The sequence below is a fragment of the Gopherus evgoodei genome, chromosome 5 (genome assembly GCF_007399415.2).
Source record: "Gopherus evgoodei ecotype Sinaloan lineage chromosome 5, rGopEvg1_v1.p, whole genome shotgun sequence".
NCBI classification, from domain to species: Eukaryota; Metazoa; Chordata; order Testudines; family Testudinidae; genus Gopherus; species Gopherus evgoodei.
In genome coordinates this window covers 144,701,253-144,717,563 of record NC_044326.1, presented here as the reverse complement: position 1 = coordinate 144,717,563, position 16,311 = coordinate 144,701,253, and the positions used below count along the sequence as shown (strand labels likewise).

Genomic DNA, 16,311 nt, shown 5'->3' with positions numbered 1-16,311 from the left:
GTTTTTTGGGAATAACATTAAGTTAAGGTTAATAAAAGGGTTTAGTTTATGATAATTGTCTAGGCAATGGGGATTCATATAATAAAGAATCCTGTAAAGGGCTAGTTTCTATAACACGAGCTCTAGTAACATGTCCGTTTTTCTTTGTTTGTTTTAGGGAAACTCTTGGCTGAACTTCGTAAGTTCTGTTTTTTCATAATTAAAACGTAGTTAGAAATTGTGCCTTCTTCAGACTGTGTTCATCTCTGTGTCTGTGCTTGGTTTCAGAGTGGAGAAGAGCCCAAGTATATGCAGGTAAATCAAGCTGACATTTCATTTATGTCAAAATTCCTTTGCTTCTTTTTACTAATCACACATAACAAGAAGGAAAAAGTCAGTTAAAACATTTAAAACTTAAAGTTAAGTAAGGCCTCATTTTAACAATTTCCTATATTCCATTTCCCTTTAGTGTATGTTTTGATAAACTTTTTTCTATGAATTCAACGTTTTTAACGTAGTTTCATTTAATTAAAGGAAAACGTTGTGGATTTTAATTGAATTTTAATTTCCATCCATTTGCTTGAAGCATAGGCATCTAGAGAACTTGAATCACAAGTAAAAATGAAGTTTTTAAATAAGAAATCCAACATTCACTATTTTCTAACATAACAAAAGAAGAAAAAATTAAGCATCTTAATAAATGTAAATTACGCTATGTCGCTGATTAATTAAATATATGATATGAGCCCAGATCCTCAAAGATTTTAGGCATCGAACTCTCATTGATTTCAATGGACGTTAGGAGCCTAAATACCTTTAGAGTCTGGGCCACAGGGTATCCTCCTGGTTAGCAAAAAGAAGCACCAGGTGTAGTATAATTGTGAAATGATATGTTTTAATGGTTACCAGCTAATAAGAATCAATCTTTCTTTAGAAAAATAACTAAAAAGTCCAAATGCAAAACATGATGAAAATCAATGCTTTGAATCAAGGTTTCCTGCTTGCTTATTTAAATCATGATTAAAATCACTTATTTAAATCTCTTAAATGAATCCATCCTGCACCACCCCATAACCAGAAAGAGTTGGCAGCCTCATTTCCTTAAAATAAATGAAAGCACATCTAGCAGCTCACTTTATACTCCCTGATCTGGATGCTCAAAACAAGTTAATAGAATCATAGGGTCAGAAGGGACCTCAGGAGGTCATCTAGTCCAACCCCCTGCTCAAAGCAGGACCAATCTCCAACTAAATCATCCCAGCCAGGGCTTTGTCAAGCCTGACCTTAAAAACCTCTAAGAATGGAGATTCCACCACCTCCCTAGATAACCCATTCCAGTGCTTCACCACCCCCTAGTGAAAAAGTTTTTCCTAATATCCAACCTAAACCTCTCCCACTGCAACTTGAGACCATTACTCCTTGTTCTGTCATCTGCCACCACTGAGAACAGTCTAGATCCATCCTCTTTGGAACCCCCTTTCAGGTAGTTGAAAGCAGCTATCAAAATCCCCCCTCACTCTTCTCTTCTGCAGACTAAGCAAGCCTAGTTCCCTCAGCCTCTCCGCATAAGTCCTGTGTTCATAAGTTAGGTGCTTAAATCCCAGTTTTGGGCCAGATGCCCAAAACTCCTGCCTCAGCCCTGTAGGTGCCTAAACTATCAGGATAAAAGTTTGCTAGATGTCTGTTTCGGCCTCTGGGCATGTGCACCACTGCCTCCTTTGGGCGTCCAAGCACCTATCTCCCACCTCAACCCCAGAGATTCCCAAACCAGGCAAAGACAGGAATTTAGCCACCTAAATCACATGTGGGGCCGAATCTGACTGGCATTGTTAGAGGCCACCTGCTGGATCAAGTCACATTCAAAATGTGGTGGTAGGGCCCACCTTATCCCTTGCAGCCCAGTGACTGTCACTTACTTGGGATGCAAGAGACCCAGGTTTATTTTCCGTCTCTGCCTGATGCGGAGAAAAGGTTTGAATGATGGGGGTGTCTCCCACCTCTCATGAGAGGACCCTGGGTAGATCCAAACATTGGACCAGAGAGAATAAGAATGACTCTGGAGTGTAATTAGGTACCAGCTGGGAGACCTGGGCCCCCGCTTCAATCCCTCTTTCCTTACTTAATCACAGTGAAAGAGTTTCAGCAGGAGTCATAGATCAGAACAGCCCACAGCCCAGTGACTAGAGCCTCTCTTGAGAGGTGGGAGATGCCTGCACTGATACTTTCTCCCCCTCTTGCAGAGAGGGGAAAATTAAACCTGTTTCACCGACATCCTGGGTAAATGCCCTGGCCTCTGGGCTAAAGGTTATAAGGTGGACAACCCTCTCCTCCATGCTAAAACGACATCGGCGCCTAGCTCTGCAGAGGGGTCCCAGCTTCAAACTCACAAGCTGACATGTGAGTGTCCAGACATGTCTCTGAGAGAGGGTGGGCCCTCCCCGCCCCCTGCCATGGGCTGGCTCAAGTGGCTCTGCCTAGCATGATGGCTTTTGGAAGTCACAGGGAGCTTTAGAGAATGCCTGGCTCAGGCTTTGGGAGTTGCAGCAATTTCTCCAGGCACCTATAATTAAGCTGAGCATCACAGTGTCTAACTCCTCTGGAGCCTTCAGCCCATCCTAGTAACCTCGGGGGGGTGGACACTTGTAAAGTGAGTTTAGTTGACTATAAGTTACAGCAAACCAGATCTCATGGGTTGAGCAGAGCCCCTCAAGGCTGGTCCCAGGCAGACTGCAGCCCTCACTGGCAGAGGTGAAAATAAGCCGGTACGGGCCGGTACGGAGGACTGTAAGAAAAGGTGCAGTAGCATATTGGCAAGAAAATGAAGCATTCTCTCCCTCTCTGATGACTCCTCCTGGCTCCAGCAATACTGAAGGTCCAGGGGCCCGGCTCCACAAATGTTCGGGGCTGGGTCTCCCACCTGGCCCCACCTGCTGCCCCCCTACACCTCTCTGGAGTTTGCCCCAGCCCCCCTTTGCTGCCCCCATGCACCTCCCTGGGTCCGACCGGAGCACTGAGTAGGCCCACTGCTCAGTGAGGAGGGGGAAACAGTAACGGGAGACTTGGAAATGTCAGAGATGCTTAATGACTTCTTTGTTTCGGTCTTCACTGAGAAGTCTGAAGGAATGTCTAGTATAGTGAATGCTTACGGGAAGAGGGTAGGTTTAGAAGATAAAATAAAAAAAGAGCAAGTAAAAAATCACTTAGAAAAGATAGATGCCTGCAAGTCACCAGGGCCTGATGAAATGCATCCTAGAATACTCAAGGAGTTAATAGAGGAGGTATCTGAGCCTCTAGCTATTATCTTTGGGAAATCATGGGAGACGGGGGAGATTCCAGAAGACTGGAAGGGGGCAAATATAGTGCCCATCTATAAAAAGGGAAATAAAAACAACCCAGGAAACTACAGACCAGTTAGTTTAACTTCTGTGCCAGGGAAGATAATGGAGCAGATAATTAAAGAAATCATCTGCAAACACTTGGAAGGTGGTAAGGTGATAGGGAATAGCCAGCATGGATTTGTAAAGAACAAATCATGTCAAACTAATCTGATAGCATTCTTTGATAGGATAACGAGCCTTGTGGATAAGGGAGAAGTGGTGGATGTGATATACCTAGACTTTAGTAAGGCATTTGATACGGTCTCGCATGATATTCTTGTAAAAAAACTAGGATAGTATAATTTAGATGGGGCTACTATAAGGTGGGTGCATAACTGGCTGGATAACCGTACTCAGAGAGTAGTTATTAATGGCTCCCAATCCTGCTGGAAAGGTATAACAAGTGGGGTTCCACAGGGGTCTGTTTTGGGACCGGCTCTGTTCAATATCTTCATCAACGATTTAGATGTTGGCATAGAAAGTACGCTTATTAAGTTTGCAGACGATACCAAACTGGGAGGGATTGCAACTGCTTTGGAGGACAGGGTCAAAATTCAAAATGATCTGGACAAATTGGAGAAATGGTCTGAGGTAAACAGGATGAAGTTCAATAAAGATAAATGCAAAGTGCTCCACTTAGGAAGGAACAATCAGTTTCACACATACAGAATGGGAAGAGACTGTCTAGGAAGGAGTATGGCAGAAAGAGATCTAGGGGTCATAGTGGACCACAAGCTTAATATGAGTCAACAGTGTGATACTGTTGCAAAAAAAGCGAACGTGATTCTGGGATGCATTAACAGGTGTGTTGTAAACAAGACACAAGAAGTCATTCTTCCGCTTTACTCTGCGCTGGTTAGGCCTCAACTGGAGTATTGTGTCCAGTTCTGGGCACCGCATTTCAAGAAAGATGTGGATAAACTGGAGAGGGTCCAGAGAAGAGCAACAAGAATGATTAAAGGTCTTGAGAACATGACCTATGAAGGAAGGCTGAAGGAATTGGGTTTGTTTAGTTTGGAAAAGAGAAGACTGAGAGGGGACATGATAGCAGTTTTCAGGTATCTAAAAGGGTGTCATCAGGAGGAGGGAGAAAACTTGTTCACCTTAGCCTCCAATGATAGAACAAGAAGCAATGGGCTTAAACTGCAGCAAGGGAGATTTAGGTTGGACATTAGGAAAAAGTTCCTAACTGTCAGGGTAGTTAAACACTGGAATAGATTGCCTAGGGAAGTTGTGGAATCTCCATCTCTGGAGATATTTAAGAGTAGGTTAGATAAGTGTCTATTAGGGATGGTCTAGACAGTATTTGGTCCCGCCATGAGGGCAGGGGACTGGACTCGATGACCTCTCGAGGTCCCTTCCAGTCCTAGAGTCTATGAGTCTATGAGTCTCTCCCCTGAAGCTCCATGCTGCCTGCCTGCATTAACTGCCACCACAGGGTCCTATTGCCCCCCTCCACTACTGCCAGGGCAGGCTGCACTTCCCTCTCAGACCCTTTCATTTTGTGGTGGGACCCTCCACCAGTACAGCCGCCCCCCGATCTTCAGTCACTGCTCTTGCCCCACACTGGGCAAGGGGCAGCCCCAGTGAGCAGGGCTGGTGCAAGGATGTTTCACACCTTAGGCGAAACTTCCACCTTGCGCCCAACTCCGTCTCCGAGCCCCCGCCCTGAGGCACCCCCACGCAGCAGCTCCCGCCCTCCGCCCTGAGGCGCCCCCCTGCGGCAGCTCCCCACCCCCCACCCTCCACCTTGAGGCACCCCCTGCCCCTGCTCCGCCTCCTCCCCGAGCACACTGTGGCTACTTCACTTCTCCCACCTCCCAGGCTTGCGGTGCCTATGCTGATTGACGCCAGAAGCCTGGGATTTGGGAGGCGCCATTTTCTTCAGCAACGACTGCAGCGGCCGGATCTTCTGCCACCCCGGTCGCCACTGGCATTTAGGTGGAGGGAGCTGGGGCAGAGGGGTGCAGGGAGGACCTCCTGCAGCAAGTAAGGGGGAGGTGGCACACAGGGGAACTCCCCCCCTCAGCTCACCCCTGCCCTGCCTCCTCCCCGAGCACACCGTTGCTGCTTCACTTCTCACACCTCACAGGCTTGTGGCGCCAATCAGCTTGGGTGCTGCAAGCCTGGGAGGTGGGAGAAGTGAAGCAGCCACGGCGTGCTTCGGGGGAGGTGGAGCAGGGGTGAGCTGGGGCAGGGAGTTCCCCTGTGTGCCGCCCCCCTTACTTTCTGCAGGTGGCCCTCCCCGCGCTCCCCTGCTCCAGCTCCCTCCACCTAAATGCCAGTGGCGACCGGGGTGGCCAAAGATCTGGCCGCCGTGGTCGCTGCCAAAGAAATTGCCACCCACCAAATCCTTGCGCCCTAGATGACTTCCTAGGTCACCTAAATGGTTGCACTGGCCCTGCCAGTGAGGCTACAGTGAGGGGCAGCAGCTGGGGAGGAGGCACACATGTGATGGCAGCCCCCCCAAGCATGGCACTCACCACAGGGGAGGCGAGGGGGATTCCTGGACCTGAGAGGGGCCCTCAGAGCATGTGCAGTGACAGTGATGGGGATGAGTGTGCTGCCGGGGGGGGAAAGGAGGTCCCTACCCCAGATCTCGCTGCTGTCAGCAGGGAGAGGGCTGGGGGGAGTCCTCCTCTCTGGCTCCAGTCCCAGGGCAGCCTGCCTGCACCCCAAACTCATCCCCAGCCCTGCTCCACCCCAGAGCCCACACCCCCAGCCAGAGCCCTCACCCCCAAGCACCCCAACCCTCTCTCCAACACCCCAAACCCCTCATCTCTAGCCCCAGCCAGAGCCATCATCCCCATGCACCCTAACCCTCTGCCTCAGCCCTGAGTCCCCTCCCATACCCCAAACTCGTCATCCCCAGCCACATCCCAAATCCATCCCCAGCCTCACCCCACAGCCCTCACCCCTGTACCCCCTCCCTCCACACCCCCTCCCATCCCTAAACTGCCTCGCAGAGCCTGCACCCCAGTCCCCTGCCCCAGCCCAGGGCCTGCATCCCAAACTGCCTCCCCAACCCAAACTCCCTCCCAGAGCCTGGGGCAGCTGGGGGGGTGGAGTTTGGGGGGGCAGAGTTTGGGCAGGGGCAGGTTCTGGGCACCACCAAAATTTCTACAAACCTGCCACTCCTGCTGGCAAGAGCTGGTGCCCCATTCCGGGGTGGACCGGCTTCCTGAAGCAGCAATTTAAAGGGCTGGAGCCCAGAGCCCCGCTGCCAGAGCCCTGGGGTAGCGGCAGTGGGGCTTGGGTGGCGATTTAAAGGGCCCAGGGCTCCTCCTGCCGCTACTGCCCCAGGCCCTTTAAATCGCTGTTGGAGCCCCACTGCCACTACCCCAGGGCTCCGGGGACAATTTAAAGGGCTTGGCCCTTTAAATAGCCCCCGTTTCCCGCCGGAGCCCTGGGGTAGCAGTGGCAGGGCTCTGGTGGCTATTGAAAGGGTTCGGGGCTCCCGCTGCCTCTACCACCCCGGGCCCTTTAAACAGCCACCGGAGACCTGCCGCCGCTACCCCAGGGCTCCAGCAGCAGGGCTCCAGAGACGATTTAAAGGGCTCTGGAGGGTAGTGGCAGCCAGAGCCCCGGACCCTGCTGCTGGAGCCCTGGGGCTCTGCCTGCAATTTAAAGGGCCTGGGGCTCCGGTGCAGTAGCAGCAGCTAGTGCCCCAGGCCCTTTAAATCACCCCCTTTAAATCGCTCCTGAACCCCAGGGCTCCCAGACACCTCTGCAGCTGGGAGCTCAGGGGGTGATTTAAAGGGCTTGGGGCTCCCAGCTGCTGCTACCACAGCCCTAGCCCCGGGCCCTTTAAATCCTGATTTAAAATGCCTGGGGATTTAAAGGCCCCGCCTCTTCTGGTGGAGACCACGCCCCTCCTCAGGACTGCGGAGTACTGGCAAGTCCTTTAAGTTACTTTCACCCCTGCTTGCCGGACAGGTTTGCCATCAGGTCCCTGTCCCCTTGTGGCTGTCAACACCCCCTGGTCTCCCAGATCTGAGTGCCAAGTGGCTGTGAGGTGCTTGGGGCCAGCTGTCTCTCTGTCTCACTCTCGGCCATGCTCAGCAGCTGGATACCAAAGGAAGCTTACAAGAAGTGGAAACGTGAACAGATGACTAGGGAGGAGTATAAAAATATTGCTCGAGCATGCAGGGGTGTAATCAGGAAGGCCAAGGCACAACTGGAGTTGCAGCTGGCAAGGGATGTGAAGGGTAAAAAGAAGGGTTTCTACAGATATGTTAGTAACGAGGTGGTGGTCAGGGAAAATATGGGGCCCTTACCCCTGATTGCAGCGATTAGCACCTTTCAGCCTATCAGTGTACATGCTTCTGCGCATACGATCTATTTCCTCACACTTGAGTCCTGCTCAGATACCAAGCAACTTTGAGAGACAGACGCCATAAGACCCCAGGGATAGGGTATTTTGTGTTTATTTTGCACTAAATCAACTCCTCTGTCTCCTTCCCCATGGAATAAACAGGTCTGGTGTGAAAGTCTCACTGCCTCTTGGGGGGAAGGGGTATTTAATATTTTCCCTCAATTTCCCCCTCTAGGAGAGTGATTTTATAATTAGGGATTAAAGAGGGTTAATTTCCCTTTGCTCCCAGTGACCGGCCCCTGCCCCAGCACTGACTCTGTGACTCTCTCCCCAGTGAATGTGACTCTGGATCCAGCCACAGCTCAGTCCAACCTCATCCTGTCTGAGGATCGGAAGAGTGTGAGACATGGAGATGAACGGCAGGATCTTCCTGACACCCCTGGGAGATTTGAACCTTATGTCATTGTTCTGGGCGCTGAAGAGTTCATGGGCGGGAGGCATTACTGGGAGGTGGAGGTGGGAAAGAAGCCTGAGTGGACTCTGGGGGTTTGTAGGGAATCTGTGAGTAGGAAGGGGAGTATTAATGTCACATCTGAGAATGGATACTTTGTGGTGTGTTTGAGAGATGGAGAAAAATACTGGGCCCGCACTTCCCCCCTAACTCCTCTTCCCGTGAGAGTCAGGCCCAGCCGGGTGGGGATTTTCCTGGACTATGAGGGGGGCGAGGTCTCCTTTTACAATGTGACTGACAGGTCCCATCTCTTCACTTTCGCTGACACCTTCTCTGAGATGCTCCGCCCTTATTTCAGTCCTTGTCTCAATGAAGGGGGTAAAAATGCAGATCCCCTGATAATCTGCCCAGTCCCAGAGAAAGCCTGAGGGAATCTCTGTCCCTCACAGTAACACCTGCAGCAGAGACTGTCCCTTCCCACCACTGATGAGCCCCCAGGCCTGTTCCCATGGGGATGGTGTAAAAGGCATCAGCTGCCTGCCCCCTGTTACCCCCTCCCCTCTCAGCTCTCAGCTGTCAGCACCAGGCCTGTGAGCTGCAGGAAGAGGAGAGAGGCAGAGAAGGGGTGGGGAGAGACAGCTGTGGGGTGAGGTGAGGTCAGGCTGCTTGGAAGTGGGGATGCAGGGGCAGAGGGAGGTGCAGGTTCCTGGGCATATAAAGGTGAAAATGTGGGTCTCATGCTGCAGGCATTTCAAAGACAATTATTTGCACAATGAGCGTGAATAACAGTGAGAGAAATGCTCCTACCTGGCCTAGTCTGACAGCAGAGAGCCATGAGCAGTTAGGGGAGTCCCACGGCTCTGGGGAGGGCACTGGCCTGATTCAGCTGCAGCACAGAGCCCTGCTGACACAGGAGGATGTATCAGTACACAGGCAAGGGGTGGAGGGGGGCTGGTTGGCTTAGGGGATGAAGTTGCTGCCCCTGACTGGACAGTGTTTCTCTGGGGGAGCACTAGGCAGCTCAGCCCCTGATTCCCTACAGCCCCTCAACATGTGCTTGAGGCCCATCGAATTGAATTCACCCCCCATTAAACACGGGGTATGTCTACACTACGAAATTAGGTCAATTTTACAGAAGTTGATTTTTAGAAACCGATTATATACAGTTGATTGTGTATGTCCACACTAAGCACATTAAGTCGGCGGAGTGCGTCCTCACTACCGTGGCTAGCATTGACTTACGGAGCGTTGCACTGTGGGTAGCTATCCCACCGTTCCCACAGTCTCTGCTGCCCATTGGAATTCTGGGTTAAGCTCCTAATGCCTGATGGGGCGAAAACATTGTCGCGGGTGGTTTTGGGTACATGTCATCAGGCCCCCCTCCCTCCCTTCTTCCATGAAAGCAATGGGCAGACAATTGTTTCGCGCCTTTTTTCCCGGGTTACCTATGCAGAGAACATACCATGGCAAGCATAGAGCCTGCTCAGTTCACCATCAATGTATGTCTCCTGGGTGCTGCTGGCAGATGCGGTACTGCATTGGGACACAGCAGCAGCTCCTTGCCTTCACGGCAGATGGTGCAGTAAGACTGATAGCTGTCGTACATCTCCTGGGGGCTCCTGGCAGACCTCGGTGAGGTCTATCAGGGGCTCCTGGACAGACATGTCTATTCTCCTCTTAGAGCGCCAAATGGGAGCCAGAGACTCCAGATCATTCTCTTCTCTAAGTTTCGTCTCATGGAGATTCAGTCCTGCCTGGAATATCATGCGAGCTGAAGGCTTCTGCCTCAGGCCGCTCTCCCAGCCGGCAGCACCATGCGGTTGCACCGACCCCAGCCTACCCCTTGCTCCCATGGTTCATGAAGCCTGGACAGTAGTAAGGAGCAGTTCAACTATAGACTGAGCAAGTGCAGAAAGGTGGTAGAACGTGCCTTTAGACTTTTAAAAACTCACTAGCGCTGTTTGCTGACTAAGTCAGACCTCAGTGCAATCAACATTCCCATTGTTATTGCTCCTTGCTGTGTGCTCCATAATATCTGTGAGAGTAAGGGGGAGACATTAATGGCGGGGTGGGAGGTTGAGGCAAATCACCTGGCATCTGATTTTGAGCAGCCAGACACCAGGGCAATTAGAAGAGCATAGCAAGGCACGCTGCGCATCAGAGAGGCTTTGAAAACCAGTTTCATAACTAGCCAGGCTTTGGTATGACAGTTGTGTGTGTTTCTCCTTGATGAAAACCCACCCCCTTGTTGATTTTAATTCCCTGTAAGCCAATCACCCTCCCCCTTCAAAATAAAGTAACTATTGTTTTAAAACCATGCATTCTTTCTTTATTAATTTTTTTAAAAAATGAGATAATGGACAAGATAGCCTGGGTGGGGTGTGGGAGGAGGGAAGGACAAGGCCACATTGCTTATTGTAGCCACACTAAAAATCAAACTGTTTAAATGACAGCCTTCTGTTGCTTGGGCCATCCTCTAGAGTGGAGTGGCTGGGTGCCTGGAGCCTCCCCCCACGTTCTTGGGCATCTGGGTGAGGAGAATATGGAACTTGGGGAGGAGGGCAGGCAGTTGTACATTGTTTGCAGCAGGGGTCTGTGCTCTTGTTGGTTTTCCTGCAGCTCCTTCATCATGTCCGTTTGCTCCCCCATTAGCCTCAGCATCACGTCCTGCCTCCGCTCTTCACACTGACTTAATTCTTTCCTGTTCTCTGCCACTGAATGCCTCCATGCATTAAGTTGTGCCCTATCATTGCGGGAGGACTGCATGAACTCAGAAAACATGTCATCATGAGTGCCTTATTTTCACCTTCTAATCTGCGATAACCTCAGGGATGGAGATGATAGGGGAAGTGTAGAAACAATCTCCACACTACGATTCTGGGGGGACTGCACGGTCACCTGTGCTGCTGATTTCACCACGCTGACCAAACAGGAAATGAAATTCAAATGTTCCCAGGGCTTTTCCTGTGTGCCTGGCTAGTGCATCAGAGTTCAAGGTACTGTCAAGAACAATCACAATGAAGCAGTTGAGGGGGAAGGATAGCTCAGTGGTTTGAGCATTGCTCTACTAAACAGAGGGTTGTCAGTTCAGTCCTTAAGGGGCCCTTTTAGGGTTCTGGGACAAAAAACTGTATGAGGATTAGTTCTGCTTTGAGCAGGGGGTTAGACTAGATGGCCTCCTGATACTCTTTGATAGCTCCTAGAGGCCAATATCAATATGCATCTACACTACCCCAAATTCAATCCAGTAAAGTCAATTTTAGCACTACTCCCCTCATCAGGGAGGAGTACACAAGTCAATTTTAAGAGCCCTTTAGGTCAACAGAACAGGGTTGGTTGTGTGGATGCAGTCATTTTTAAATCCACCTAACGCAGCTAAATTTGACCTAGCCCCATAGTGTAGACAAGGGCACAGTGACCCGAGTGACAGAGACCTTTTTCTGCCCAAGATAGGACCCCACCCAGCATTACCTGGCCAGGGTGGGAGTCTGTTTCCATGCAGCAGGGGGAGGGGGTTCAGTGGGTTCCCAGGTTCCCCCAAGACCTTTAACTGCTTTATCTGAATCCCAGAGAAAAGCCAGCTCCAGGAGCTGAGTGAGTGTAACAGGTCCAATGAGTGACAGGGAATGTCCCAGCTTTTACTGTCCTGGGAGGTCTCCTACAGGTCTGTTCCACCATGGCCGCAAGGCTCCCCACCACCCCATGTCCTTATTGTCTCTGCCTGGAACCTGATCCCAGTGTGATGGAGGGCAGGGGATGGGGAATGGGGACAGCTGGGGAAGGAGGATCAGGCCAAAGTATGGGGATTGAGAGCCCAGCCCCAGGGCTGTGTGAGTGATGGGCTCAGGCTGCGTGAATGGGACCTGCTCATGGGAAGAGCCCAGGAACTTTTCTCCTTCTTCCTCAATGAGTTTGTGCCAATCGGCCACATAGCCCCACTGCCACACTCTTCTCTTCTGCATGGAGCCTGCTTCAGTGCCTCAACCCTCCCTTCTCCTTCCTGTCCCTCTTCAAAACTCTCTTCCCAGGGAGTCCTGAAACCACCTCCTGTCCCAGCAGGGATCATTGAAACATAGGTCAGTCTTGGGTCTGTGCAGAATGTGAGCTTCCTGAGCAGGGCCCAGGTCTGGGAGGGTTCAGAGGTGAAAGTAAGCTGGTACGGTCCAGTACAGAGTACCAGCAAGAGCTGGTATGCTGTGCCGGACTGGACCGGCTTTCCTGGCAGTGAATTAAAGGGCCCAGGGCTCCAGCCACTGCAGGGATCCCCGGGCCCTTTGAATCACCGCCAGAGCTCTGGCAGCTGGGCTTGGGTGGGGATTTAAAGGCCCAGAACTCCAGCTGCTGTGGGAAGCCCCAGGCCCTTCAGAGCAGAGCCGCTGAAGCTCTGGCAGCAGGGCTTGGGCAGTGCCATAAAGGGCCTGGGGCTCCCCACAGCGGCTGGAGCCTCTGGCCCTTTAAATCCCCACTGGGGCCCAGCAGCCAGGCTCGGGTGCGGATTTTTCTCCTGATTTGGGAAGCCCCAGGCCCTTTAAATCCCCACCGGAGCTCCAGCAGCGGGGCTTGGGTGGGAATGTAAAGGGCCCAGTTCTCCTGCCGCTGCGGGGAGCCCTGGGCCTTTAAATCACTGCTGGAGCTCTTGCAGTGGGGCTTGGGCAGCGCTTTAAAGACTCATAGATTCATAGATTCTAGGGTCAGAAGGGACCAATGTGATCATCTAGTCCGACCCCCTGCACAAAGCAGGCCACAGAACCCTACCCATCCACTTCTATAAAAAACCCCTAACCTATGCTTGAGTTATTGAAGTCTTCAAATTGTGGTTTGAAGACCTCAAGCTGCAGAGAATCCACCAGCAAGTGACCCATGCCCCACGCTGCAGGGGAAGGCGAAAAAACTCCAGGGCCTCTGCCAATCTGCCCCAGAGGAAAATTCCTTCCCGACCCCAAATATGGCGATCAGCTAAACCGTGAGCATGTGGTCAAGACTCACCAGCCAGCACTCAGGAAAGAATTCTCTGCAGTAACTCAGATCCCATCCCATCCACATCCCATCACTAACCACTGGGCATACTTATCTGCTGATAATCAAAGATCAGTTGCCTGAATTAGGCTCTCCCATCATACCATTCCTTCCATAAACTTATCAAGCTTAATCTTAAAGCCAGATATGTCTTTTGCCCCCACTACTCCCCTTGGAAGGCTGTTCCAGAACTTCACTCCTCTAATGGTTAGAAACCTTCATTTAATTTCAAGTCTAAACTTCCTAGTGTCCAGTTTATACCCATTTGTTCTTGTATCTACATTGGTACTAAGCTTAAATAATTCCTCTCCCTCCCTAATATTAATCCCTCTGATATATTTATAAAGAGCAAGCATATCCCCTCTCAGCCTTCTTTTGGTTAGACTAAACAAGCCAAGCTCTTTGAGTCTCCTTTCATATGACAGGTTTTCCATTCCTCGGATCATCCTAGTAGCCTGTCTCTGAACCTGTTCCAGTTTGATTTCATCCTTCTTAAACATGGGAGACCAGAACTGCACACAGTATTCCAGGTGGGGTCTCACCAGCGCCTTATATAACGGTACTAACACCTCCTTATCTTTGCTGGAAATACTTCGCCTGATGCATCCTAAAACTGCATTAGCTTTTTTAATGGCCATATCACATTGGCGGCTCATAGTCATCCTGTGATCTACCAATACTCCAAGGTCCTTCTCCTCCTCTGTTGCTTCCAACGGATGCGTCCCCAATCTATATCGAAAGTTCTTATTATTAATCCCTAAGTGCATGACCTTGCACTTTTCACTATTAAATTTCATCCTATTACTATTACTCTAGTTTACAAGGTCATCCAGATCTTCCTGTATGATATCCTGGTCCTTCTCCGTGTTAGCAATACCTCCCAGCTTCGTGTCATCTGCGAACTTTATTAGCACATTCCTGCTTTTTGTGCCAAGGTCAGTAATAAAAAGGTTAAATAAGATTGGTCCCAAAACCGATCCCTGGGGAACTCCACTAGTAACCTCCTTCCAGCCTGACAGTTCACCCTTCAGTACGACCCGTTGTAGTCTCCCTTTAACAAGTTCCTTATCCATCTTTCAATTCTCATATTGATCCCCATCTTTTCCAATTTGACTAATAATTCCGCATGTGGAACCATGTCAAATACCATACTGAAATCGAGGTAAATTAGGTCTACCACATTTCCTTTGTCTAAATAGTCAGTCACCTTCTCAAAGAAGGAGATCAGGTTGGTTTGGCACGATCTACCTTTACTAAAGCCATGTTGTACTTTGTCCCAATTACCATTGACCTCAATGTCCTTAACTACTTTCTCCTTCAAAATTTTTTCCAAGACCTTAAATACTACAGATGTCAAACTAACAGGCCTATAGTTACTTGGATCACTCTTTCTCCCTTTCTTAAAGATAGGAACTACGTTACCAATTCTCCAGTCGTACGGTACAACCCCCGAGTTTACTGATTCATTAAAAATTCTCGCTAATGGGCTTGCAATTTCATGCGCCAGTTCCTTTAATATTCTCGGATGAAGATTGTCTGGGCCCTCCAATTTTGTCCCGTTAAGCTGTTCAAGTTTGCCGTCTACCTCAGATTTAAAGGGCCCGGGGCTCCCCACAGCAGCCGGAGCTTCTGGCCCTTTAAATCCCCACCGGAGCTCCAGCAGCGTAGCTTGGGCGGCGCTTTAAAGGGCCTGGAGCTCTGTGGTGGCCGGAGCCCTGGGGCTCCCAGCCACCTCTGCAGCTGGTAGCTCCAAGGTGATTTAAAGGCCCTGGGGCTCTGGCTGAGGCCCCAGGGCCTTTAAATCTTTAAAGGCCCCACCTCTTTCTGGTTGAGGCCACGCCTCTTCCAGTTGAGGCCACGCCTCTTCCAGTTGAGGTCACTCAGGACTCCGGTGTACCTATAAGTCCTTTCAGTTACTTTCACCTCTGGGAGGGTTATAGAGATTGTGACCTGGTGCCTGAATGGGCCACGCTGAAGATGCTATACTCAGGGTAGACTGCGAGGAATAGGGCAGACTATCTCCCAGACTGGTGGTTTATTCTATAATTAGAATCACCAAGTCAGTAACAAAATTGTCTCTGTAATACCCTGGTTATCAAAAGTTAAATACAATCCTAGTTAAGCATTCCAGCCCTTGACCCCAATCTATACAGACAATTGTATATAATGAGAGGTTACTGAAAACCTGATTCACCATATGTGAGATTCACCAGTCCCAGAGGACCAGACACTGATCCCCAAGTCAATATGTGTTCCAGATCTTACCCAATAATCACGCAGATGTCAATCCTTTAGTGACTAAAACAAAAGGTTTTAATAATAAAAGGAAAAAAGGAAGAGAGTTGCAGTCGCTAAGAGATCAGGATACATACAGATATGTGAAAACTCTTTAGGTCCCAGTTTCATAGCAGAGATGGCAATGCTGCTGATTTGTAAAAGTCTTTCTGGAATCAATTTGAAAGGTTTTAGTCCAACAGTCAGTCCAGAGGTAGAGTTTGATCAAATTCTTCCATGAGAATTCCAGGGTAAATCCAGAGTAAACCTGGAGACCATAGTCTTGTGGTTTAAACCTTCCCTGCCAAAGTTTAAGCAGACCTGAGATAAAAAAGGATCAAGCCCTGGGACATTTTCTTTATAGTCTTCTAGCAAATTGATAAACTTATTGACAGCAATTATCACAGCAGCATCTTCTCCCAAAGAAGAATAGGCAGTACGGATTGTTGCTTTGAAGCTAATTTTCTATCTCATAGATGAACTAGTTGTGTTCAGTCACATAAGGCAAGTAGCTGGTCGAACTGTCAAGACAGTTCACATGTGGTTTACTGTGTGGAATTACAAGTTTTAAGGAGAAATTAGGATAATTATATTACTGTACCACGAGTCCCATCTAAATAATAATATGCCCTTTTGACCTCTGAATCCATAGAACACAGCATTATGAGACAGGAACAGAATTGGCATCTACAAGCTAATTAGATCACATTGTGAAAAGTCTAACAAGATACTGGTAAACACAGACAAATACACTTAGCATCTACCCGTGATTTCTATTACTACAAATAAATGGGCTGATTGCTGGTCTAGGACATCTCTTTGAAATACACATACAAGTAAATTGTCTTGGTTACATTTCAATGTGTCTTGTTGAGTTATAGGTCATACCCAAGTTGACC

General features: G+C 49.6%; 1 protein-coding gene across 1 annotated transcript in view; it reads left to right on the top strand.

Annotated features, from left to right (window-relative positions):
- LOC115652948 (butyrophilin subfamily 1 member A1-like) overlaps nt 1-9,292 on the top strand; it is a 58,627-nt gene extending 49,335 nt beyond the window's left edge. Inside the window, exons 6-8 of the mRNA XM_030565597.1 lie at nt 158-178; nt 268-294; nt 8,006-9,292. Coding sequence (XP_030421457.1) covers nt 158-178; nt 268-294; nt 8,006-8,550 — 593 coding nt within the window. The 3' untranslated portion in view covers nt 8,551-9,292. The remainder of the gene's footprint in view (nt 1-157; nt 179-267; nt 295-8,005) is intronic.
- Nucleotides 9,293-16,311: the final 7,019 nt, after the last annotated feature.